At 33.6% G+C, this 26,388-nt stretch overlaps 1 protein-coding gene across 1 annotated transcript in view; it reads right to left on the reverse strand.

Annotated features, from left to right (window-relative positions):
* URI1 (URI1 prefoldin like chaperone) overlaps window positions 1-26,388 on the reverse strand; it is a 70,908-nt gene that overhangs the window by 42,121 nt on the left and 2,399 nt on the right. The window contains exon 2 of the mRNA XM_034672765.1: window positions 4,304-4,338. Coding sequence (XP_034528656.1) covers window positions 4,304-4,338 — 35 coding nt within the window. The remainder of the gene's footprint in view (window positions 1-4,303; window positions 4,339-26,388) is intronic.

Raw genomic sequence — 26,388 nt, forward strand, 5'->3', positions numbered from 1 at the left:
ACTGGAGTCTATTTCCCACTCTGACCAATACAACGTGCCCTAGCAGCTACCATTCTTGCTGCCCTGAGATCATCAAGTAAAGTGAGCCAGGGAGAAGAGCACATGGATAGAGGCCCAGCTAACAACCAGCACTAGCCACCAAACTTGTGGCTAAGGCCGTTTTGGACAACCCAGCGGACCCAGACACCAAAAAGCTGCAACCACACAAGTGAGCCCAAAGAAGAGTAGCAGAACAAGAACACAGGTAAGTCAAGCCCAATATGCACATCTACAGAACGTACACACACACACACACAGAAAGGCTGTAGTTTTAAGCCACTAAGTTTTGGAGTAATTTTATTAAGGAACAATAAATAATGGATGTAACAGCTGAGGAAGGATATATTTTGAGTTGTAAAACCACAGTCTTAGTAAGGTCACCGCTACTTATTAAAAAAAAAAAATCAGTACCAAATCTTATTTGGTAACTCTAAAAATTAGACATTTGACACACAATGAAATTTATGGAAATGAAATAAAAGAATAAGAGCTAATAATTGAGAACAATCTCCAAGGACGAATTAAATGAACGGCATACAATCTGATTTCATTTTTGTCAAAAAGGGTGGGAGCACAATCTACAAAAACATGGGGATGAATACACATACACACACACACACAAACACACACATCCTTTAGGCAAACGATTTCTGAAAAGATTTACAAGAAAGTGCCAAAAAACCACTGTTTACAAAGATAAATGAGAACTGGGGGATAAACGGTAGGAGAAAAACTATACCCCATTTACACCCTTTAGAACTTCCTAAATTTTGAACTATATAAATATACTGCAAAATTTTAAATTTTTTAGCGTAATTTTTATAAGTTTTATGTCTTAAAGATACACACTGAAATATTTCCACACGGAATACATTCTCAGATTCATTTCAAAGGCATTATAGGTGGGGGAAGAGGGTAGGATAGGCTGTTCAAATGCAACAGCTCAGATGACACCATGAGTTGATAATTACTGAGGCTGCGTGATGGGTACATATGGATTCACAATACAGTCACCTTTTGTTTGAAACTCTTCATAATAAAAAGTTATCTAAAAATATTAATGTAAAGGTTTAACAATATTGCTTAGAAAGCCATCTCTCCATCAAGATAAGCTAATGGCACGAATATAAAATATTCAGGAATATTTACAAAGCTTTGGTAGGTTTTTCTTGTTTTCTTTATTCATTTGACAATTAAAATTTTCAAAAAAGATTTCAGAGCTACTATTAATATTTATTCAGTGTCAGTCTGGTTGTTCTATAGACATTATCTCACTGGATCTTCAAGTTAAGTAGTATCATCATCACTTTACAAGGAGAAAACTGAGAATCTCAATAATTCGCCCAAGGTTACAGTTGGTAAATGACAGGATTCAAATGTAGATCTGTGACTCTGAATCCCACGCTCTTTAGGGAAGAATTAAAAAGATCAAAAATTATAGATAATCTACAAACAGAATAATCAGGCCCTGGTGGATTAAACAGTAGGAAGTTATCCATATTTTAATAAGAAAATAGTGTATGGATTTTATAATACCTTATTTCCTGAGTTAAGTAAAAAGGATTTTAAGAGAAAAAAATTGTATTTAAATTTTTCTTTAATCTTCACTAAATTGAAAACCACTATTAGCTCTAAAAGTGCTGCACAAATTCTCTACTATTAGGCTCAAAACTTTCCTTAATATCTCTTATTAACTAAACAAATACTATAAATGTTTCTAGTTCACCAAAGTTCTAGAATTTGAATTAATTTTCTCTAAGAGTTTTTTCTTTTCTTTTTTTTTTTTGCAGCTCCTGTTTGCCCCAAGCCATTTTTACTCCTACTTTTCCACAAACACTTTTACTTCTGCCCTACATTAAAAAAAAAAAAAAAATTAAAATCATTTTGGAAGCCTACAATGTTCATCACTTGTCCCTTAAATGAAAGAATCCTTTAAAATAGCACAAACAAGTATAAACATCACTAGCATAAGCATTTTTTAAAAATCATCTATTTTGCTTTCCCTCATTATATTGATGAGCATCCCATGAAGAAGGGAGCTTAGCTATATGAATTGTATTTTAGACCAGACTAAAACCAAGGGCTAAAGAAAATTGAAAAGCAACATTTTTTTAAAAGCAGTGTGTAAGACACCCTTAAGAAGCATTCCAGCTTCTGTTCTTGCTTCCTAGCTCTCTGTAAATAGCACAAAATTATTGTGATTTCCCTGTTTAGTGTCCGACCATGAATTCCTCCATGGCAGGGTCATTCAATTCCAAACAGCAACATAATACTGGCATATGGTAGGGACTCAATCACTGTTTGTGGAATCAACAGAATAAAAATACCACGAGAATTCCACAATGCTCCCAAATAGCTATTTCCTGGCTTTCAGGGGAATGGAGATACTTTGGTTTCAGTTTTTTAATATAATAAATTGGTGAGTTCACTAGCCATTTAGATTCTAGCAATAATAGATCCTCATTAAAAACAAACAGAAAAGTCTGTTTCCTCAGCCCTATTAGAAATTATTCAGAGGAAAAGGAAAATTTTAACTGGAAAAATTATTTTAATTTTTTAAAGTATAAATATGATACTGTATTACTTTAAGATACGTGTAGGTAAATACCTAAGCTTCTGTAGTTTGGAAAGCTTTGGAAAACAGGAAACTGAAATTGAGAGTCACATGAAACTGCTCTGAAATAAATATCACATTTCTGTTTGTCAGTGGTTACCAGACTTGGGCACTGCCACAGTATCTGCAAACTAAAATGTTATATATAATTATATATATGTGGTCTTCATTTACTCAAACATTTATTAAGTGCCTATAACATGCCAAACACAGTAGGAGATGCTGTGAATAAAAAAATGAAAACATGCCCCTTGGCCTTAAAGAATTTTCAGTCTAACAGGGAAAGAATCTTGCAAAACAAACCAGAAAGCAAGTTATTCACACATTTGCTTCAATTAGTATCTGTCCTTAGTGAATCCATCCTTTCACTTATTTCCCAAATTTCTTACCAAACCAATAGAGAGAAGTCCACATGAATAAAACTTCCCCTGGAATTATTTGTAAAATGGGTCACTTTGGCCAAATTAGCAGGAGGTGCAGGGTTGAGGGGAATGGTTAATTCTTTGGCCAAGTACTTGCATTTCAAGTTTTAACCTGGACTGAATGTATAATGAAAAGCGAATGTCCATCATGGAAATGTTGATAGACTTACACTACCAGTAGATGCAACTACAACACTGCATTTATTGAAAATTAATGAAGTCCCTGAATTTTTATTTATAAAGTGGATATTACTAGTTTTAGATTATTTTCTGCAAGCCAATAGTCAGAATTTAGTAAGATGATGCGTACAGATTGTACCGATTTTCACTCTTATCCACTGCTTGCAGCCTATGTGCATTTAAACCAAAAAACATTTGATATACACTAACTATAAATTATTTCCTTGGAGATCTCTCAGGCATGAAGAAAAAGCCTCTTAAAATAAATTTAAAATATTATATGCTTGATGGTGTATAACCAAAGGTTTAATCTCACCACTAAAGGGGCAGTTACCATGATTTTGCAATAACCCTGCAGACAATAATCAAGACAGCTCCTGTTGTTCTCTCAGTAAAATCTTCGTAAACACAGCATGGATATAGTGTAATTTGATATCTGTAAGATCAACAGCTATACCTCATGACAACTCATAATATAAGATTTTATTCACCATTAAATCGAGTGTTTTCCTCAGAAGACTTAGGAAAGTGTGTTATTTACCAAGCATTGTCCTATTAACAAAAGATTAGCACATTAAAATAGATATGCTTTCTTCCTCTCTACACTCTAAAAAAAAGTGCAGTCCATAAAGAAAGCTCTGGGATGTAGGCAATTAATTAGATTTTTCAAACTTCAGGGAAATGTGGATATTTCCATCATTATTTTAAAACAACTGATTCCAATTATTATTCTACTACAAATATAAGAATATTCCCCAAATAGAGAGCTCTGTGATCAGCCAGGTTCAAAAACGTCTCAGTCTCCACCTCATAATGATATTAATATTATTCTAATTTGAAAAAAAGAAAAGAAAGGAAAAAAGAAGGCAATTAGAATAAACACAAATGGTGACACAATTTCAGGAAATCAGGGACCACGTAATTCAGTAAACAGTGAAGGACAAGAATTCAATTACGGGTTACAAAAAAATAATACACACTTTATTTAAATACAAAGAGATGACCCCATCAGTATTTCAGAAATAATATAAAACCATCTTTCACTCACCAATGCTGGATTTTCTCTTGGCAGTTAGTGACCACCTGTCATGAAAACAGATAACTACTCATGAAAAAACAGGGCTATACACAAAGCTACAAAATCAGTGTATCAGAAAACTAGAACAGTGGCTTTACAGATTTAATAGCATCTCAGTATACATTTTTATTTGTCAAATGCACAGAGATGTGACTGTTAGTTTTTAAGCAGCACACTTTATCATAACCCCCTAATGCAGGCTGATAACTGCAGAACAAATTACAGCCTTCCGATTCATACTTTGCTACAAAACCCGCTTCATAACTATTAGGTGACATACGATATAAGATAACTAGTATTTTGTACAATCTACAGACCTGCTTTCAATGTTACATATTTTGTAGAATACACAAATGTTATAAATAACAAAAAAAAAAAACCCAATGCAACATCCACGTTTCATCACTAAAAAAAAAAAAAAAATGACAGTAGTAAAAATATTTTATTTTGTCAGTGTATCTCCAAATGTTTTCACCTGTAATTTTTATTCTGACGCATTAAAAATGAGTTCAGTGATATTTTTCTACTAACATTTTCAAGAAGAAATACTTGGGATAAAGAGATGCTCTGAACAGCCCATTTGTTCTCTCAGTGAATTATGATAAAATTTTAAGCACTTAATAGCCAGTTTAAACTATGTTTATAATACTAAAACAATAAAATTAAGTACGAAAGTTATTTGCTTTCCTTAAATATATTTCAGCAGATACTCAAAATACTGGGGGGAAAAAAGAACACTAACCAATGAGGAAAAGAAACACTTGAATGGCAATTTAAAAAATAACACTGTTTTCAAGGATTACCAATTTTTTTAAATTGCCCATTAATAAAAATATTAAACAATAATCTCAAATATTGTAGCACCATTTTAGAGACAGAGAAACTAAGGGATAACAAGCCAAAATGCTCAATACAAGGCCATGTTAAAAAGACAGCAGCATTATCTGGTTTGAAACATACTGCTTTAGTTCACCACTCTAAACACCAATATTGTCTCTTGTCTCCCTTGCTCAATGTTTCATCGAAAAATCACAAGACTTTTTTTTGGGGGGAGGAGGGGTTGCTGTCACTAAATTCCTATTATAACATTTAATTCCTGAAATAAATGTCCTCCTTTGGTACATTTTAAATACTAAGGGAGCAGTCCTGTACCAAAATACATGCTGTAATCAGATACCCAACCATACTACACATTAACTCAGCATAAAAAGTCCGTTTTAGAATGAAGATCTCTCAGTAAGTATCAATCACATAGCAACACTTAATAACAGTGGTAATATATAATAGAGTACTGACTTTACATCTGGAAAAACCAGGCTAAAACTACATCAATCCATTTCACTGTTTCTGATTTGGCAGTAATTATAAAATAGACAAATAGAATTAAATGTAAATTGAAAAAGAAAAACATCTTCATGAAATCCTGTTCATAAAGTTCCTCTTTAACAGCCCCATTAAAAGATGAGACCCAAAAAACAGTCAGGACGCTTTCCAATCCCAATGCATGTGTTTTCAAGCATGAAGTGAGCCAAAAGCACAAAAAGAAAAGCCCTGCAAACCATAAGAGCAGAATGTTCATTAACCTCTACATGATAATCCTTTCGTAGCTGCATATTAACTAGTTACATATTCATAATCATTTACATTATTTAAAGGACCTTCGATGAAATTTTCTAAGCAATATCCATTAGTGACAGTGTTAAAGGTTACAGAAGATAGTCTACTTAATGTTTCCAGGAAGCCTTTTTAATTAGTAAATATGTAAATATGGCACATATGCTTTTTATGTTTAAAAAACAAGTCCCTAGTAGAATGGCATGTGTTCTTGCCATCACCCCCCACGGTCTAGTCTCCACTTTGTTTTAGCTATCTTTTCCCCACTCCACCATCCCCCCGCCCCCTTTCTTTCCTAAAATAGTCTCCCCCAAAAACAGACATTCAAGGATAAAACAACAAAAATCCATTTCATAATTTATAACAGAAATTTAAGCACCAAAATATTGTCTTACGTTAAAGTCTTATTATTAGTTACATACAGGGTTTAGAACAACAGAAATGTCCAGTTAGGCAAAATCAAAGGTACAGGCTCTGTATTTTGAGAGCCAGAGAAATAAAGGAAAAGGTGAGAGAGGCAGGGATGATAACACCCAGAACAGCCTTCTGATAGGACTACAGTTACTGCTGTTTACATGAGTTATATAACCCACTTACAAAAACCATTGAAACCCAAGCCGTTGTACTGGTATTTTCAGAGATCATTCTAGTTTTCTTCTCTTTTACAAGTTATTCAAAAGAAAATATTGTAAATTTCTAGAACTTTAGCTGCCAAGGAAAATTTTAGAAGAAAAATCTGATGATTCCAAGTTGAATCTGAAAGGATTTTAAAAAAAAATCTAATTTTTCTGTTAAATAAGTCCAAATAATCTTACTTCTTCTGAAAATGGACTCAGATTAATTCCTTTAAGTATTAAATAAATAAAGTGAACCTGGTTCTATAAGAAACTCTTGAAAAACAAAACAACGGAAAAACATTTCATTTCTTTATTGTCCTTCACAGAAGCTTTTTTAATAAGTAAGATGGCTATGGAGTAACAATGATAGTTTTTTAACTTAAACCTGCCAAAACATGCAACTATTACTCCTGAAGAAAAAAATCTTATTGAATTATTTTAATTAAAAAAAATTGGTTAGTAGGCTTCAACAATTAAAATAACTGACCTAGTAAATTCTTTAATGTGATATAATCGCACTTAGAGCCAGGAATTCATAAATAAAATATGTGCTTATGCAGTAGTACAGCATTAAGTCCACGGTAAAGAAAAAGGACTATAAGTTGATTTACCACTTTTTAAGACACATTCTATCATTAAGAGTCCTTACCAACAACCCAGTAGTTAGAATGCCCATGGTACCCTTTGTAATTCAAAATTGCCCTTACCCTAAGAGTAGTAACAATGGTATGTGCCAAGACTTCATAGGATAAAAATCAGTAAAGGTAGGTTTTAACCTCTCCTTAAAGAGAGGAAACCTGTGTTCAAAATTGAAGTGTCTTATCCAATATTATGCAACCACCCTGGAACTGGTAAGAAATAAAATCAGTTTTAGAACCGGGTCTATCTAACCAGGCCCATCTAATCTCAAAGCCCATACTGCCTGGGCTGGACTACCTCCAACCACCGTGCAGCTTACTGGGTGATGGAAGAAAAGCAGCTATCTGCATCTTTGGTCTTTCTCTTTTTTAAAACACTGCTGCTGCTACTTCTCCACTTCATCCACAAACCCACACTCACACACAAAGAAGACCTTACGAATGTTAGTAAAAGCAAATAAACTTAAACTCACCAACTAGCTAATAAAAATCCTCATTTCTTCCAATAGCTCCTGGCCCTTTTAAGTCAAGTGACTAAGTATAAACAGATTTCCCAAGCCCCATTTCTTTGTGTGCATTGGGATTCGGGGAGGGGTACACTAGCCCTCTAATTACTATCACATCTCATATTTTTGAGGCACTTATGACTGAGTTAGATGCCCAGGATGACAGTGGTAGACAACAAAGCCAACAACCTTTTTCTTTATGTCAGTGTTCAGCTAACATACATGCAAGTTCTGTTGCAAAAGGTTAAAGTAATAAAGTAAATAAACTATATGGAATATGGGAAAAATAATTCCTTTGCTGTTTTTCCTCAGAAGAAACTTTCTAAAAATTATGTTATAAAGGAGGGAAAGAATGACTTCACACGTATTAAGTTCTCCATTACTTATTTCCATTTGTGCTATTTATTTTGGTAAGAGACCACAAGGGGGCATCAACCCATGAGTTTTCCGTTAATTACAGCGCCACATTAAAATTAGACTGGAACAGAAAGCCTAAAAGGGTAAGCTTGCGTAAGTCTCAAATGATACTTCTCTCAAAAACGTTCCTTTTCACTTCTAAAACCCCCCTAACTGTATCTGAGTTCAAATTCTCCCTCTATGAATTCATATACAGAATAATCATCTGAGGATTATATTAATCAGAGCTGTCTACATTTATAGTTTGCTTCTCTTGTTAGACTGTCTTCTGACAGACTGTACAATTTTGGGTTTTAAAGCTGCTGAATCAAAAAGGAAAAAGTATCAGTGGTGGCTAAAACCAATGGATAGTACACATGCGTTGTTAAAAGGTCGAAAATAATTTCTTCAAAGACATATTGTCAGTTAATTACATAAATGTATAAAAGTCATTAGCAAAGTATACAAAAAGCATACTTCAACAAAATTAGTAAGATATTAGGGGTGCCTGGGTGGCTCGGTGGGTTGAGCCTCTGCCTTCAGCTCAGTTCATGATCTCTGGGTCCTGGGACTGAGCCCCATATCAGACTCCCTGCTCAGCGGGGGGTCTGCTTCTTTCTCTCTCTCTCTCTCACCCCACCCCGTCCCTCCCCACTGCTTGTTCTCTCTCAAATGAATAAATAAAATCTTTTTAAAAAATTAGTAAAATACTACAAGTCTTCTTAATAAGCCTCTTTGCAAAGAAGGAAGGAATTGACTACAGGTTCTTAAGAAAATTGAAATAAATAGTAATAAACTGCAATGAACTCAATATTTCTACATAAAAATTTTAAATAAATTTACTTTCTAAATATGTTGAAAATCAAAAATACCAAAACTACCAAAAGTTTAACTCCAATTATATAGAGCCACTTGTTAAAACACTCAAATGTCCTTATTCAGAAATGTAGTTAGGATGGACTCAAAATGATCGCCTTAATCCTTACTTTTACATTTAGCCCAGTTTTCTCCTACACAGGCTTCTAAGCACTTCTCATATTCTATCCCAGTCTCTTTATACACAAATATCAGATTATATCTAACATGCTCTGGTACTGTACATTCCATTCCCTTCATGGTTCTACCTGCAAATTAGGGCTCTTTTTTTCTTTCAGTTATTACTCATAATACCAAGTATACAGTTTTGTCACAATGGAAATATTAGAGACTGGTAACAAATACATCCAGCAATATGCCTAAAAATGAAGACCCTGATGTTTGGAGGGCTCTGTTTTTAGGATTATTTGAATTGGGAATCCAGGAAACTCTTTAACTGTACTGGCTGAAAGCCCAGTGAGTTATACGACATGTCTACTTTATTCACCAACGTATTCACCTGCCACACAGTAATAATGTATCAAGTCCTTTTAAAGAAGTACAGGTCTACCATCACGAGCCAAAAACCTCAGGAGCAGATATGCTTCTCAATTTAGAAATTTTCATAACTTAACAAAGTAATAGAGTACACATAACATACATTATGAAACACCAACTCCCAGTGAAACACCACTCTGTAACAAATACAGTAACACTGGCAATAAACCACATGAATATTCAAAGTAAGTGGAATAAGTGCCTCACTCAAATCAGTTCCAATCAGTTTGTCAACAAATGAATATGCCACACACTTAGGAATAACTTTGTTTTCAGTGCTTTTTAGACTTCTGAATTGCAGATCGGGGATTGTAACCTGCATTTATTTCTGAATGCGAAATAATGCTTGAATCACAGCTTGCATGCCCACTGTTTCACCAGAGATACCAATCATTTTTTCTCCTTCTCTTATATTTACATCACTGATCCATTTTGAATTAATTTTGCATATTGCCCATTGACTGAATTTGAGAAAATTTAGGATGTTATCATCTGAAGATTCATAACCTGAGATTTAATTTATATTATCCTTTTCACCATCATTTGTGTCTAGTTGAGCTTCATTACACGTCAATAGAAAATATCCAAATTAAAGCCCAAAGATTTGAAAACAAAAAACTGAAAATACAGGAGACCGATAAGAGACATGTGAAACACTGTATAATTGAAAACCCAGAAAGAGAAGAGTAAATGTGACAGAAGCAATATTTGAACCTACCATGACAAGATTTTCTAAAATAAAGAGGAACGTATCAGCCAACAGATTCAAGAAGCTCTAAGAATCTCAAGCAAGAGAAAAAAAAATTACATCAAGGAACAACATACTTACACGAATGAAACCCCCCAAAATGAGAAAATCTTATAAGCAGCAAGGAGGAGAAGCAAGGAGGAACTACAACGCCTTCAAAGTAGCAACTAGAAGAGCTAGAGAAACTTCAACAAAAAACAACAAATCAGAAAATAAGATAAAATCTTAAAGTGCTGGAAAAAACCCCGAAAATCGGTAATTACATGCAGCAAATAGATCCTTTGACATGAAGAAAAAATAAAAACATTTTCACACAGAAAAAATTCTTCACCAGCAAATTTTCACTAAAAGAAATACTACCGGTAATTATACGATGTGATGGACATGCTAGCTAATGCCACTGATAATCATTTTGCAATATATAACCATATCAAATCAACATATTGTACACCTTAAATTACTGCTATATGTCAATTACATCTCAATAAAGCTGAGGAAAAAATACTACAGTGACTATTCAGAGATAAATGCAGAAAGAACTAAAGAACACCTGCAGAGGTAATTTTAAAAAGTAAAGGTAAATCAATATTGATCACATTGAACAATTATATAAAGTATTGTAGTGTTTAAAACATGGAATTAAAACGCATAAAAGCAATAATGCAAGAGGCAGAATGAACAAATGAATTCATGTTGTGATCTCTAGAAAGAATTATAAGGATACATACAGTATAAGTATACAGTATATTTAATGCTTATATATGTATATATAACTATAGTAAAAAAGAAAGTATCACAAGCTCACAGAGGGGAGAAAATGCAACATGACATATTTGATTAAATCAAAGGAAGGCCAAAAAAAAAAGCAGAGAAGAAAACATAAAAGTAGGTCAAATACACCCACAATGAGTTACCACTTCATACCCATTAGGATGGCTCAGAAGGAAGAAGGGGGAGGGAGAGAGAGAGGGAAGAAAAGGAGGAAGGGAGGGGGAAAAAGTGGAAGGGAAGGGAAGGGAGGAGGGAAGGAGGGAAGGAAGGAAGAAAGGAGAAAGGAACAAAGAAAGAAAATAACAAGTGTTGGAAGGACAAAGAAAAACTGAAACTCTTGTGCACTGCTGGGGGAAATGTAAGATGGTGCACCCACTATGGAAAACAGTAAGGTGGTTCCTCGAAAACTAAACGCAGGATACATATGATCCAGCAATTCCACTTCTGGTTATATACCCAAAAGGGCAGAAAGCAAGCACTGTTCACAACAGACAAAAAGGTGAAAGCAATTCATGTTCATCAGTGAATGAATGAATAACAAGATGCAGTGTATACATATAACAGAATATTATTCAGTCTTAAAAAATTAAATTCAGAAATATGCTAAAACATGGGTAAACCTTGAAAACATTATGCTGAGTAAAATAAGAGAGTCACAAAAGGACAAATACTGTAAGATTCCACTTACGTGAGATACCTAGAGTAGTCAAATTTATAGAGACAGAATGTAAAATGTAGTTGCCAGCATACAGGGGAAGGCGTAATGAGGAGTTATGTCTTAATGAATAGTTTCAGTTTTAAAACATAAAAAAAGTTCTGGAGATAGATGGTGGTGATGGTTGCACAACAATCTGAATGTATTTAATGTCACTGAAATTTAAGTGTTGTACACTTAAAATTGATTTAAATGATTTTATGTTATAGATTTCTAAAATTAAAAAAAAATAAAAAGTCAAGTAGAAAGGCAACAGAATAAAGCTAAATATTTCAGTAACCTCATTATATAGATGACTAAACATCCTAGATAAAAAAAAAAGGGTATCCAGACTGAAATTTTAAAACCACAACTATACGCTATTTATAAGAGACACGAAAAACACCAACAGATCAAAGTTAAAAGATACGTTATAAAAAGAAACAAAACCAAAGTAAGTTCATGTAACCATACTAATACTCAACAAGAGAGACCTGAATGCAAAAAGCATCGGAAGAGATAAGAATATTTTAGAATGATAAAAATATCAACCAGGAAGTTATGACAGTACTAAATTTGTATGCACCAAACACAACTCCGAACAATATAGAGCAAAGGTTGAAAAAACAGAGAAAAATATAAATCCACAACTAATGGAAATACTAATACATAACTCTTCACAACTGACAGAATTAGCAAACAAACAAACAAAAATCACTGAGGCTATAAAATACTCAACCACATTCTACCAACTTGAACTAACAAACATATGAAAAAAACTGCAGGATTCACTTTCTTTCCAAGTAAATTATGGGACATTGACTAAAACAAATCCTATAGTAGGCCATAAGGCAAGTCTTAAATTTCAGTTTTGTAAGCTATGTTCTCTGACCAGAATAGAAGTAAATACGGTGTCATACTCAATGTTAAGAAATTTCCAAATACATCATGGGACACTTGAACAAATCACAATAGAAATCAGAAAATATTTTAACTGAATGATAGTGAAAATAATGTACAAAATACATGGAGTATCTAACATAATGATTAGAGAAAAAAATTTTAAAACTCAAAATGCATATATTACAAAGAATAGCAAAAATCAATGACTTTTTCAACTCTAGTAGCTTTCATCTCAAGAAACTAGAAAAATCACAGCCAAAAGGAAATTTTTAAAAGGAAGAATAAGATAAAAAGATTAATCAATGATGTAGGGAGCCAACTTACTAAAGAAAAAAGTCAAAAACCGTTCCTTTAAAAAGATAGATAAAACTGATAAACCCATAGAAAGACAAATCAAGGAGAAAAACACATGCACACAAATTGCAAATAAAAGGAATTAAAACGATGACATTATTAACAAACCTGTAGATATTAAAAGGGGAATATTACAAATAACACAAGGCCAAAAAATTTGAAAACTCAGATAAAAAGAAAAATTCCCTGAAAATCACATTTCCAACCAAAACTGACACAATTAGAAAGAGAAAATATGAATAATCCTCTTAAAGAAATTGAGACCTATTTTAAAATATCAACAGAAGGAAAAACAGTAGGCCCAAACAATTTGACTGATGAATTATTTCAAACACTTAATTAAAAACAATACCAATAGTATACAAGCTTTTCATAAAATACACAAAAATGAGTTATTTTATGAGGCCAGCATAACCATGAAACCAAAAACATTATAAGAAAAAAAAAAAAAACACTACAGACCAATATCCCTCATGAAACAGAAACAAAATACCTTAACAAAATACTATGAATTTTAATCTGACATTATATGAAAAGATAAACACATCATAACAAGGGGGCTTTTTTCAGTAATGCAATATTTTTCAATATTTTAAAAAAATCAAATTAATTCACCACATTAACATCTCAACACAGAAAAAGCATGTGATAAAATTCACCATCTACTCATGACAAAGGGAGTAAACTAGAACAGGAGAACTTTTCCTTATTTTCATAAAGACTACCTACAAAAACCCTACAGCAAACATCATTTGTAAAAATAAAATATTTAAAGCTGTACCTCTGATATGCAGAACGAGATAAGGAAGCCTACTATCACTACTTTCATTCAACACATATTAAAGGTCCTACATCATTCAATAACGCAAAAAATAAAAGCCTTAAGAACTGGAGAGAATAAAACTACCATGCAGACAACATGCCTGTATCTATCTATACACATACTATCAGAATATGCATTTAACAGTCATATACAAAAATCAAGTATATACAGCAAAAGATGAACAACAAATAAATTACAAAATGCAATTAAAAGTAACAAATACCAAGGGATAAATGTTAAACACATGCAAGATTTATATACTAAAAGCCAATGCCAAAAGAAGTTAGAAAAGAACTAAATAAACAGAAAGATATACCATGTTCATGGATTAGAAAACTTAGTGTAAAAATTTCAACAGTCCCCCAATTAATCTTTAGACTCAGTGCACTCCAAGCAAAACTCCAGCAAGTTACTTTTTAAGTACTGAAGAGCTGATTCTAAAACAGTCATGAAAAAGCAAAGGCAAAAAAATAAAGGCAGTCATGAAGGTGAACAAAGTTAGAAGAATTTACTACTAGATACCAAAACCCTAGCAAGAAAATGTGGTGTTCATGCCAGTAGAGGCAAATAATACAATGAAACAGGAGAGAAACAGAATTACATATACATGATTCACATAATTTATGTAAAAGACATACTCCATAAGGAATTAGAGCTATGCCTTAGGAGTAAGGGTTACATGCTAGGAATAAGAGCAATATTCAAACAAACCAAACAAAATTTCAACTGGCTGCTAAAAGAAAACTTACTCGGGTTTGAAAAGGTAACATCATCTAGAGTCTCTACCATTTTTCACTACAATGTCTGGCATCCTACCAAAAATTATAAGGCAGCCTATGAAAACAGGAGCAGCTGATGAAAAACCAAGAGGAAAAATAAACAGAAACAGACCTCATTTGATTTACATATTGCAGTTAAAAGACACTTTACGATAAACATACTCACGAAAATACAGCAAAGGTTGGAGACATCAATTCTAGAGGCCTAGAATCCACTTAAATAACATGAAAACATAAATTCTGTAAATGAAAAATACAATAACTGAGACTACACATTTAGTAGGTGCATTTACTAGATTAGATACATAAGAACAGAGGATTAGTGAATAGGAATACAGTTCAATAGAAGGTATCTAAATTGGCATAAGAGCAAAGAAGGGTGAACCAAAGATGAAGAAAAAAATCCTAAAGCACACAAAGGGGATGTATACAAATTCCTCAGAGAAGAAAACAATATGACTGATAGAAGACTAACAGAAATGAAGAAAGTAAAAAGATAATGGAATGGCATCTTAAAAGTGTTGGGCGAAGGAGTTAACCTACCACCTTAATATTAAATAAACATGAAAACAGAATGTTTCAGGAGTTAAAAACATATGTAGAGGTAAAACATATGATAATAACAAAAATGAGACAGGGTTGGTCAATAAAATTACACTATCAAAATTTACTTGAATTATTTCTTAAGTGGCAAAATTTCAAAAGATCAATGAACAATTTCCTACCAATTTGAAGTAAACTATAATAAGTAAATGTTACATTTGTAACCTCTAAGGTAACAACTAAAGGAAAATAAAACCCATATAACTACAACGCTAATAGAGTTTTCAAGAGTATAAAATCTCTTAATACAAAAGAAAAAGAAATGAAGGAATAAGTACAAATATGACAAGTGGAAACATGGTAAGATGGGTAAAATTTAATTCCAACTAAGTGACAGATGAGAAAATTTAAAGACCTAATAGAGAAATAACATGTTCACAGATTAGAACTTCAAAAATAAAAGCACAATGAGGTAACATAAGAAGGCTAACAAAAAGACTGAAAATATCTAACATAGTAACATTTAACTGAAAAATGTGACATTATTTTTCAAACAAGAGCCTAATTAACATAAGCTAGTGGTCCCTTAAGATAGAAGTTATATATCACACAAAAAGAATTGACAAGATTTAGTAAACTGGTAGTAGTAAAGAGATGGATCAGGGCAGGCTAAAAAGACTCTGGTTTGAATAGTGTTGCCCAGATCTGGGATAAGAATGTACAACATTTCGATTAGGGAAAAAGGTGATTGATTCAATTTTAGTAAATGAAACTGAACTGTTTATGCGGCATCCAACAGAAGCTGCCCAAAAAGTAACGGGCGTGGACAAGAGCAGAGGGCATATAGGAAGAGCACATAAGAGAGCACAGGCAGAGTAACAATGACGACGGCCAAAAATGGAAAGTACAGGGATTACTGATATCCAAGGATCAGATGAAGAAACTAGAGACTAAGCAGTAATAGAGAAAGACGTAGAAGACCCAAAATAAGTGAAATCACAAAAGTTCCTAGGATACACAGTTTCAGTAGTTTACAAGAACAATTAAAGTTTCCAATGAAGCAGGCGGCGCCTGGGTGGCGCACAGTCATTAAGCGTCTGCCTTGGCTCAGGGCATGATCCCAGCGTTCTGGGATCGAGCCCCGCATCGGGCTCCCTGCTCCACTGGGAGCCTGCTTCTTCCTCTCCCACTCCCCCTGCTTGTGTTCCCTCTCTCGCTGACTGTCTCTCTCTGTCAAATAAATAAATAAAAAATCTTTAAAAAAAAAAGTTTCAAATGAAGCAAAGAGGTCAAGTAAGGCCAGAACTGAAAAAGGTCCACTGAGTTTGGCAAGTGAAATAGAATAACTTTAGCTAGAGTAATTTCAATGAAAAGATGGAGGCTAGCTTACAAGTGGCTTAAGAAGCGACTGAAAAGCAAAGAATTTAAAAGAGAAAATTATCACTCTGTATTATGTTCTGTTAACATATTTCCTTACAAATCTGTAAGTCCCTTGAGGGCAGAAAAAAATTACCCTATGTATCACAGTATCCAGTACAGTGTCTAGAATGAAACTCAGTCCTGTCTTTTTGTTCCTTGGAAAAAGCACTCATTTGAAATTACTTTAATATTACTTGATTTACAAAAAAAGAAATCAGAGGCACCTGGATGGCTCAGTCAGTTAAGCATCTGACTCTTGATTTCAGCTCAGGTCATGATCTCAGGGTTGTGGGATGGAGCCCCACATCAAGGTATGAAGCCTGCCTAAGATTCTCTCTTTCCCTCTCCATCTGCTTGTGTGAGCATGTGCGCGCTCTCTCTCTAAAAGAAAAAAAAATTAAAAATCAAAGAAATCAAAGATTTAGGCAGGATTTTTTTTTTCTGTATTGTATTAGGATTCCTTCAGAACAAATATAGTATTTTTAAAGAAACATACTTAGGGTATTCTGCCCCCCTAAAAACATGTCATTACCTTAAGGTACAGTAAATAAGTGAGGAGTAGCCAGAAATGACCTTAAAAAATGAGTCAGACAATACAAGGGTCTCAAATCACATTTTATTGACCCTGGATTTTATGCTAAGTATAATGGGACTTAGAATGATAAAAGTGACATAATTGTATTTATGTTGTTAAAAAAAAAAAAAAAAGACAGCTCTCGAAAATAGGTAGAAGGGGAGTAAGAGTGGAACCACTAAGACCAGGCAGGAATTACTGCCTCCAGGTAAGAAATGATACCTTGAAAGTGGCAGTAGAGATCACAGTATTTAATAGCCAATTCAAGGAATCAAACACAATGTTCTCTAGCTTTTGACCATCTTATTCTTCTTGTCCTCTTACCTCTTTTTACTTAATATTTTAAATTAAATTGAGTAATATTCTTTGAGAAGATAGGTATAGTTTATAAAGCAAAACCAGTTTACCCCTTCGAATCAATAATCACACCTCTAGGATTTCACATGAAATCACTTCACAAATGAGAAATAACATACACAGAGTGATCTGCTGAAACACTATTTGCATTATCAAGAGACTGAAAACCACCAAATATCCATCAAAAAGATAGTAGCTGAAAAAAGATACCATACAACAGAGTACTAGGCAACCATAAAATATGATGAGGAAGATCTCTATGAACCAGAGTAATTCCTAGGTATAAATTTAACAAGAAAAACAAGGGGCAAAATACAGCATGCTACCTTGTGTGTAAGAAGCTGGGAGGAAAAATAATAGTATATTTTTAAATTTATTTTTAAAGAAGAAACACAAGGAGGATAAACTAGAAATAACTGAAAATAGCAATTGGGATAGGTAGAAAAATGGAATTAATTATCTCAGTATATCTTCTGACACAGTTATGATTTTACACCACATAGATGTTTTATGTATTCATAAAACAAAATTAAGTCAAACTGATAAAAAAGCAAACACTACAATTCAATACAAATAGAAACTGTACGTCAAATCCAAGAGATAACTGCAGAGAAAAAGTAATAATAACTCTAATAATAACTCAAGCACTTTTGAGATCAGTATCCTAACTCTACACTCTTAAGGGGGTTAATTCTATAAGAACAAATGGAACTGTAAGGAGACCCCGGGCTTCACTTCACAGGTTTGCTGTTGGCAATGGTATTAAAGTAGTAATTCTAAAACTATTTTGTGTATATTGTAAGACAGAACAAATGAATAAATACAGACGTTGTTGAGAACCAAGGTTTTTACTATGGAAGAAGGGAGATTCAAATATAGTTGGCAGAAAGTTGAAGAACCCTGTGGTAATGGATATGACTGAAAATTATTCAGTGAATCCTGAAACTTTTCATTTTCAACTTTCTTTTTTGAGTAGTTCTAACTATTTGCAAAGACTGGCATTTCATGACTTCTTAAAGGTCTTCCAAAAAGTGGAGGAGAAAATTTACTTAATAAAAGAATAAAACTCATTTTATCTTACAATTACTATATGAGTACAGTGAACTTTTTGTAAGTCTAAGGTACACTGTGGGATCCTAGTGACTATATTTTTCCTATGTCTTGTTATTTCATCACCCTAGTAATTATGCTTCATGATTATTTATTATTCCTAACTATGCTTTAAAAAAAGACCTATATAGTAAAAAAATGGGGGGGGATCATGGATCACCTAGAAGGATACTACAATCAATAGTGAAAAATCACCCTTCAGTTTTCGTACTGTATTGTCCAAAGTACTACAACCGTCTTTCAAAAAAAGAATAAAGGCCACGAGACACTATCTCTGTGTTCTCTTTTTAGCTTTAAACACAGTTAACAACTCAGAAATTTTCATTTTCTGTCCATAATGGCAAGGAGAAAAAAAGTGAAAGAAGACATTTCACAATTATTAAACAAATTAGAATATGAATTTTAAAAATAGCAGCTCTCTTGACCAACACTGTCCAATAGAATTTTCTCTGATGATGGAAAGCTGCAAAATCAGCACTGTCCAACGCAACAATGTATGGCTACTGAGCACCTGAAATGTGGTCAATTCGACTGAGAAATTTAATTTTTAAATTTAAATTTTAATTATTCTGAATTTTAAACTTAATAACCACATGTGATTAGTGGCCACCGTATTTGCACTAGACAAAGGTAAAAAATGAAAATATAAATTAAATCTCAGATTATGAATCTTCAGATGACAAAATCCTAAATTTCCTCAAACTCAACAATCAATGGGCAATACACAAAATTAACTCAAAATGGATCAACGATTTAAATATAAGCACTAAAACCACAGAACTCTTAGAAGAAAGCAGGTATAAATCTTCATGACCCTGGATTTGGCAATGTGTTCTTAGATATGACACTAAAACACAAGCAAAAAAAGAAAAAATAGATAAGCTGGACTTCATCAAAATGAAAAACTTTCGTACAAGGGGCATTATCAAGAAAGTGAAATGATAGCCAATAGAATGGGAGGAAATATTTGTAAATCATACAGCTGATAAGGGTTTAATACCTAGAATAAAGAACTACAACCCAACAAAGACAACCCAACTTGAAAACGGGCAAAGGATTAGAATAGATATTTCTCCAAAGAAGACATCTGAATGGCTAATAAACACATGGAAAGATACTCAACATCCTTAGTTATTAAAGAAATCCAAATCAAAACCATAATGAGACAGCTCCACACTTACTAGGATAACTATAATCAAAAACAATGGAAGGGGCGCCTGGGTGGCACAGAGGTTAAGCATCTGCCTTCAGCTCAGGGCGTGATCCTGGCGTTATGGGATCGAGCCCCACATCAGGCTCTTCTGCTATGCCTGCTTCTTCCTCTCCCACTCCCCCTGCTTGTGTTCCCCTCTCTCGCTGGCTGTCTCTATCTCCGTCAAATAAATAAATAAAATCTTTAAAAAAAAAAAAAAAACAATGGAGAACAAGTGTCCGCAAATGTGTGGAAAAATAGGAAACTTCATGCATTGCTGATGTAAAATTGTGCAAATGCTGTGGAAAACAGTTGGGCCATTTCTCAAAAAAGTTAAACACAGAATTACCATATGACTCAGCAATTCCACTCCTAGGTACATACCATAAAGAACTGAAAACAAGGACTCAGATACTTGCACACCAATGTTCATAGCAACATTACTCACAAGAGCAAAAAAGTGGAAACAATTCATGTGTTCAGCAAGAGATGAACAAATAAACAAAATGTGGTATATACATACAATGAAATATTATTCAGTCATAAACAGAAAAGAGGTTGTAATACACAACATGGATGAACCCTGAAAACATTATGCTACATGAAATAAGCCAGTGACAAAAGGACAAAGATCAAATGATTCCACTTACATGAAATACGTAGAACTGGTAAATTCATATAGACAGAATGTAGGTTAGAGGTAACCAGGGGCTCAAGAGAGAGGAGAATGAGTTACAGACTTTCTGTTTGGGGTGTTGAAAAAGTTTTGGAAACAGAGGTGATGGCTGCAAAACAGCGAATGTATTTAATGCCATGGAAATGTACACTTAAAATGGCTAAAATGGCAAATTTTATTTTGTATGTATTTTATCACAATAAATAAGATTGCTGAAATAAAAGGTCTCTAAATTCTATTTCTCTTTTCATTCCTACAAGTTTTTAAGTAAGCTTCTTGAGGTCAGAGACTCAGAGAATGGGGGAGAGAGGAGGTAAGAGCACTGGAAATGAATTTTGAAAGCAAAGATTATGGAATGGTTTATCTTTATAGCTCCCTAAATCCTAGAACAGACCATGAAAACTGGGTAGAGAACTACACATATCTGAATATAGTGGATGTTGAATAAAAAATGACTGACTTGAATGAGGGTAAAAAAAAAATCAATGAACGAACAATGATACACTTCTAAGAACACAAAGGAAATAGAGTATCCCCATCCAATTAGTCATTCAACAAGAACTTCATCATGTAATAGCATGCAGCAAGAACCTGGATTATCCCATTTTTCTAAAAGAACATGTGGCAGTGTTCTTAAATCCCACATGATCTTTGTATACCAAAATTTATTTAATACAAAGAGGATAGCAATATTTAAATTCTTGTTGAAATATCTAATAAGATTGTTTATCACTATCCCTTATTCTTACTTCTGTAAATTATTTGTGTAACTACTTCAAAAAAATAAAAAGGATCCCTTGGACCTATGACCTGCAAAACGTGATGACTATTCTTCCTGGTATACTGGAAGTGAATATATTTCCACTATCCACTGAAAGGCCTTGATGAAATTAACATCCCAGTAGCAATGAGCAATACTGGAACCCAGATCTTGATTTCTAACCATCTCTAATTAAAAAGAAACAGTGCTCTTTGAAGAAATAGTCAATCTCAGGAGTCAGGTAAGCCTGGGATACCTTGTGCCCGAAACCAGAGTAATCATCAAGGAATTATGGAACATCCCGAAAGGATGCAAGAGCTAGCTTCAAGGGGCCCTCACTGGGCAAACTGAAACAATTTAAGCATCAGAAGGAATAATGACAAATTATCATATAAATGTTAAAAAAAAAAAGTTTATAGTAATACTAAAAGAGGAGAAGGGGCTCTTCTTTACAGAAAACTGCCAGCTATAAATATAGATGGTTAGAAAATCACTAATTTGTACACATTAATATAATAACTAATTCAGGCAAGGAATACCCACGGTAAAGGGTTATCAGGGAATGGGATATGTATAGTCTTCAAGCATTATTACCATTTAAAGCACTTAATCCTTACACAGGGGAAAGGGTACTTTCAGGGTGAAAAGATCTGGCAGATGCCACCTTAAACAAGTAATTAGCAACACCAATCATGGGATAAAGTAAACTGTATCTCCTGCTATGAGGCAGTGAGAAGTTATCATCATCTATATAGTATTCTTGCCATAAATTTCTAACATTTTTTCATGATTTTATTCAACACACATATCCAAATTGTGGACCATTCTGTAAGACAACTTTTGTCAACTCTCAAAAATATCAAATTCATAAAGACAAAAGAAAGCAAAGGGGTTGTTGTAGATGTAAGGAGCCTAAGGGAAAGACAGCCAAATGCAATCCTTCATCGAATCCTGGATGGAAAAAGACCTATAAAAAACATTTTTAGAAAAACTGAGGACATCTGAGTATATTAAATAATAACATTGTGTGCCAATGTTCATTTCTTGGGTGTGAAAAAAAGATATTATGTTTCTGTGGGAATATGACCCTGTTCTAAAAGAATATGACCTTAAGTATTAGAGACATGATGATGTCTGCAATTTATTTTCAAATGGTTCAAGAAGAAAAAAATAAAGAAATACAGACGTATAAAGAGAAATCAAATGGTACAAAATATTACTGATGACTCTAAACTATTCTTTAAACTTTTCTGTTGTTTTACAATTTTTCAAAATAAACAGTTGTAGCTTAAACAAGAAAAAATTGCCCTAGGGCAGACTAAAATGATTGGGACTCACACCAATCTGGAGATGAAGGAAAGAATGATACAAGCTAAAAGATTTTTAAGCCCATACTAAAAACATTGGATGAGAAGACAAAATCAAGCACTTAGAGCTGAAGCATAGACTCTGCACCTCCTCTTCCCTTTCCCCACCAATATTTTAGAACTATTCTTGTCTTGTACTCTAGCCTGGAGAGGCCTAATATAATGAAAATGGGGTTTTTCTCCCCTCTTGAAATATTGTATCCTAATGTTTATTAAGAAATTCCAAAAGACTAAAATCAAAGTTGTTTCTTCTCACAGCTCATGACTGGCATGATAATAAGTGCTAACAGTAACAAAAACAAGCTGTTCTGAAATAAAATTTAATTCACAAATAATTAGTTCAAAAACTCATTTACTTAAAAAATATACCTTTGGCCATAAACAAACTTATACTTACAACTTTGCTTTTCTTAGAAGCAAAAAAAAAAGAGAGAGAACCTCAACATTAGAAAGATCAAACACACTCTTCAATAAATCACTTGTAATACTCAATTTCAAAATAACATTTTCTAGGGGCGGCTGCATGGCTCAGTAGGTTAAGCTTCTTCTGACTCTTGATTTCCACTGAGGTCATGATTTCAGAGTCATGGGATCGAGCCCTGCCAGCTTCGTGCTCAGCATGGAATCTGCTTGAGTTCTTCCCACCCCCTCTCTTTAAAAAAAAAAGAAGAAAAAGAAAAATTCAAAACCCATTCAGAAAAACTCCTAGCTAACTAGGAATATAGGGAAATTTCCTTAATCTGATAAAAAGTAAACACTAAAAATATCCACAGTAAACATCACATTGATGGTGGAATTTGAAAGTTTACCCCTAACACCTACCATCACCATTTTTATTCAACCTTGCACTAGAAATTCTAGCCAGTGCAAAAGGCAAGAAAAAGAAATAAAAAGCTTAAGATTGGAAGGATAAAATAAGGCAATCTTGAGGAATCACAACAAAACTTACACTACCAGGTATCAAGATGACTTATAAAGCTGTAATAATCAGTGTAGGTTTGGAAGAAAAGACAAATAGGCCCTCGGAACAGAGTCAAGAAATGGACCCACACATATAGTTACCTTATTTATGACAAAGATAAGGATGCAATGGAAAGAAGACACTCTTTCCAATAAATAGTGATGGGGAAACTAGGAATGGGAAAAATGAAACCTGACCTAATCCCTCATTATACACAAAATCAATTTCAGGTAAACTGTAGATCTAAACATGAAAGGCAAAACAATAAAGCTAGAAAATAAGAGAATATCTTCAGAACACTAGGGTAGGAAAGAATTCCAAAAAAAAAAAAAAAAAAAAAACCCAACAAAAAGCACCAATCATAAAGGATTGTTAAAATTCAGAATTTCTTCTCTTCATCAAAGGACATCATTACAGTCAAGCCACAGACTAGAGAAGAAATATACAAAGCATTTCTAAAAAGCACTCATATCAAAAGTACATAAAGAACTCCTATGAATCAATTAGAATGTGGTGAACAACCCACTTGAAAATGGACAAGGGATGAACAGGTATTTTACCAAAAACAAACAAACAAAACAAAAAAGTGGTCAATAAATATTTGAAAAGGTGATCAGCCCTATTAGTCAATATTAAAATGGCTAGTAAATATGAAACAGATAAACAGTACCAAGTGGTGATGAGAATGTGCAATAGTGGGAACTTTCACCCACTGCTGACAAGGAGTATAAACTGGTATAACCACTTTGGAAAACAAGCATTATAGGTAGAACTGAAGACAAATACCCCACCAGAAGTTCAGGGCAAAAAACACAAACAACCCAAATTGTTCATCTGAAAAATTAAGAGTCAATGAAGATTCTAGTATCAGCCTAGCACACACAGAATTTTTATTATATATAATACAACCCCCCATCCCATTATCCCTTTCTTCACACATGAGAAATGAACGCTTATAATTTAAGATCGGCAGAATTCTCAAAACACATTCCAATGGCTTCTCGTCTGATAAAAATAAAAACCAAAATCCTTACAATGGCCTAGTACAGCTCTCACCTTGACTCATTCTGAGCTGGCTGCCCTGACTAGAAAGCTCTTTTCCAAAATACCCTCCTTTACCAAAACTTTCTTTTCTACCCAACTTTACCTATCACAAACCATCTGACATTTTAAATGTGACTAGTCCATGCCTTTACCACTAGAATGTAATCTCCACAAGAGCAAGGACTTTCTTTGTTCATTACTGTATCCTCAGCAGAGGACAGCATACAGTAGGTACGTGACATGCAGTAGTGCTCAGTATTTGTTGAAAAGTGATATGCTTGGACTCTGGGGTTGGAGAGAACAGCTGTTGTATGAGGTACATGGCTGACAGTTTCTTAAACTATGTGCAGTTCAGTTTACCATAAGAAATATGAAAACCCTCCATTAAGTTAAATTAGTTGTTCCGCTTTATGAAGAATTTGAAATATTTAGTATTAATCCAGGTTCTATATCAGGAAAGTATAAATTATTCCAAACTCCAACTGACAAGAGCCACTCAGCAGTAATCATAACAAAATAGTATTATACTCATGAATTCTAGGAAGTTACTATTATCCTGCAAATAAACCTATGAAAACAATACTATATACCACTTTTTTCACATTACAACAAAATCTCAGTAATTCTGCTAATAAAAGGCAATAGTATCTGGAAATATAAAATGCAGGTATTATAGAAATATTACCCTGGCCAAGAAACCAAAATTTCAACATACTGCAATTCTAAGATAGAACTAGATTTAACAAGATCTGAGCATGAGGAAACTTCCCTAGAACAGCCCACTACAGTCCTAGATCGTAACTTTTATGGCATAAGTCAGTCTAGGGAGGCTCCAGAGTAGCTCACATTTGTCCACCAAATATTTTACTGCCATTGGTAAAAACATATTTAGTTAAAAGAAGAAAAAAAAAAAAAAAAAAGATGAGCCAAGTTCTTTCCCGTCCATGTAATCTTCTGACGGAGAATTAAGAGCAAATAAAACCTTCAAGGAAAAAAGAAAAAGGGCAATCAACCGGGGAACGGATGTTTGAATAAACTGTATCTATCAATTCTGGAATAACCAAGAAAATAAACCACACTAACTGGTGTTCAAACTAGCCAAGAGCCATTTTTCAGGCACAGAATGTGTTTAGCAATTAAAGAAACAACATCCCAGTTTTCATTACAATTAATTAAAATAAGTTTTATCAACAGCCTTTACAGAAAGAGCTAAAATCCCATCCAATTTCACTCACTTTTAGCTAAAATAAGAAATGAAATTGTGTGCTTTAAAAAATTTTAATGCTGTTTTCTATCTACTGTATTTCCACACATATAAACATAACTGTAGCCACACTACACATACTGCTCTACAATTTTTAATGTCTACATAAAAGCTCCTCATACTATCATGATTTAATCAATACCCTAATGCTGGATTTAGCTTTTCATTATTACAAACAAAGCTGCAGAGAGCCTTTCTGTACATGTCTTTTTGCTAAATCAAAAAGGAATAAACATCCGCATTAACAACAAAAAGTTTTTAAAAATGTTTCAGCTTTAATACTATAAATGAAAACAATGTTAAAATATTTGGTTCTGTCCATGTATTACAGACGTTGCCATTTGTTGAGGCTGTGGCTCATTTATGCCCCTCTTTTGTTTTTCCTCAGTCACTAATTTTTTGTCCTTATTCAGTGCTCCAAAGTATAAACAAGGGTAAAACAGAGAGAGGAACCAACTTGTCATACTTCTTTGCTGAATTTGGAAAAACAAAAAACAATGATGAACAACATTTAAACCACATAAGATAATGC

Source organism: Ailuropoda melanoleuca, chromosome 12, assembly GCF_002007445.2.
Source record: "Ailuropoda melanoleuca isolate Jingjing chromosome 12, ASM200744v2, whole genome shotgun sequence".
Classification (NCBI taxonomy): Eukaryota; Metazoa; Chordata; class Mammalia; order Carnivora; family Ursidae; genus Ailuropoda; species Ailuropoda melanoleuca.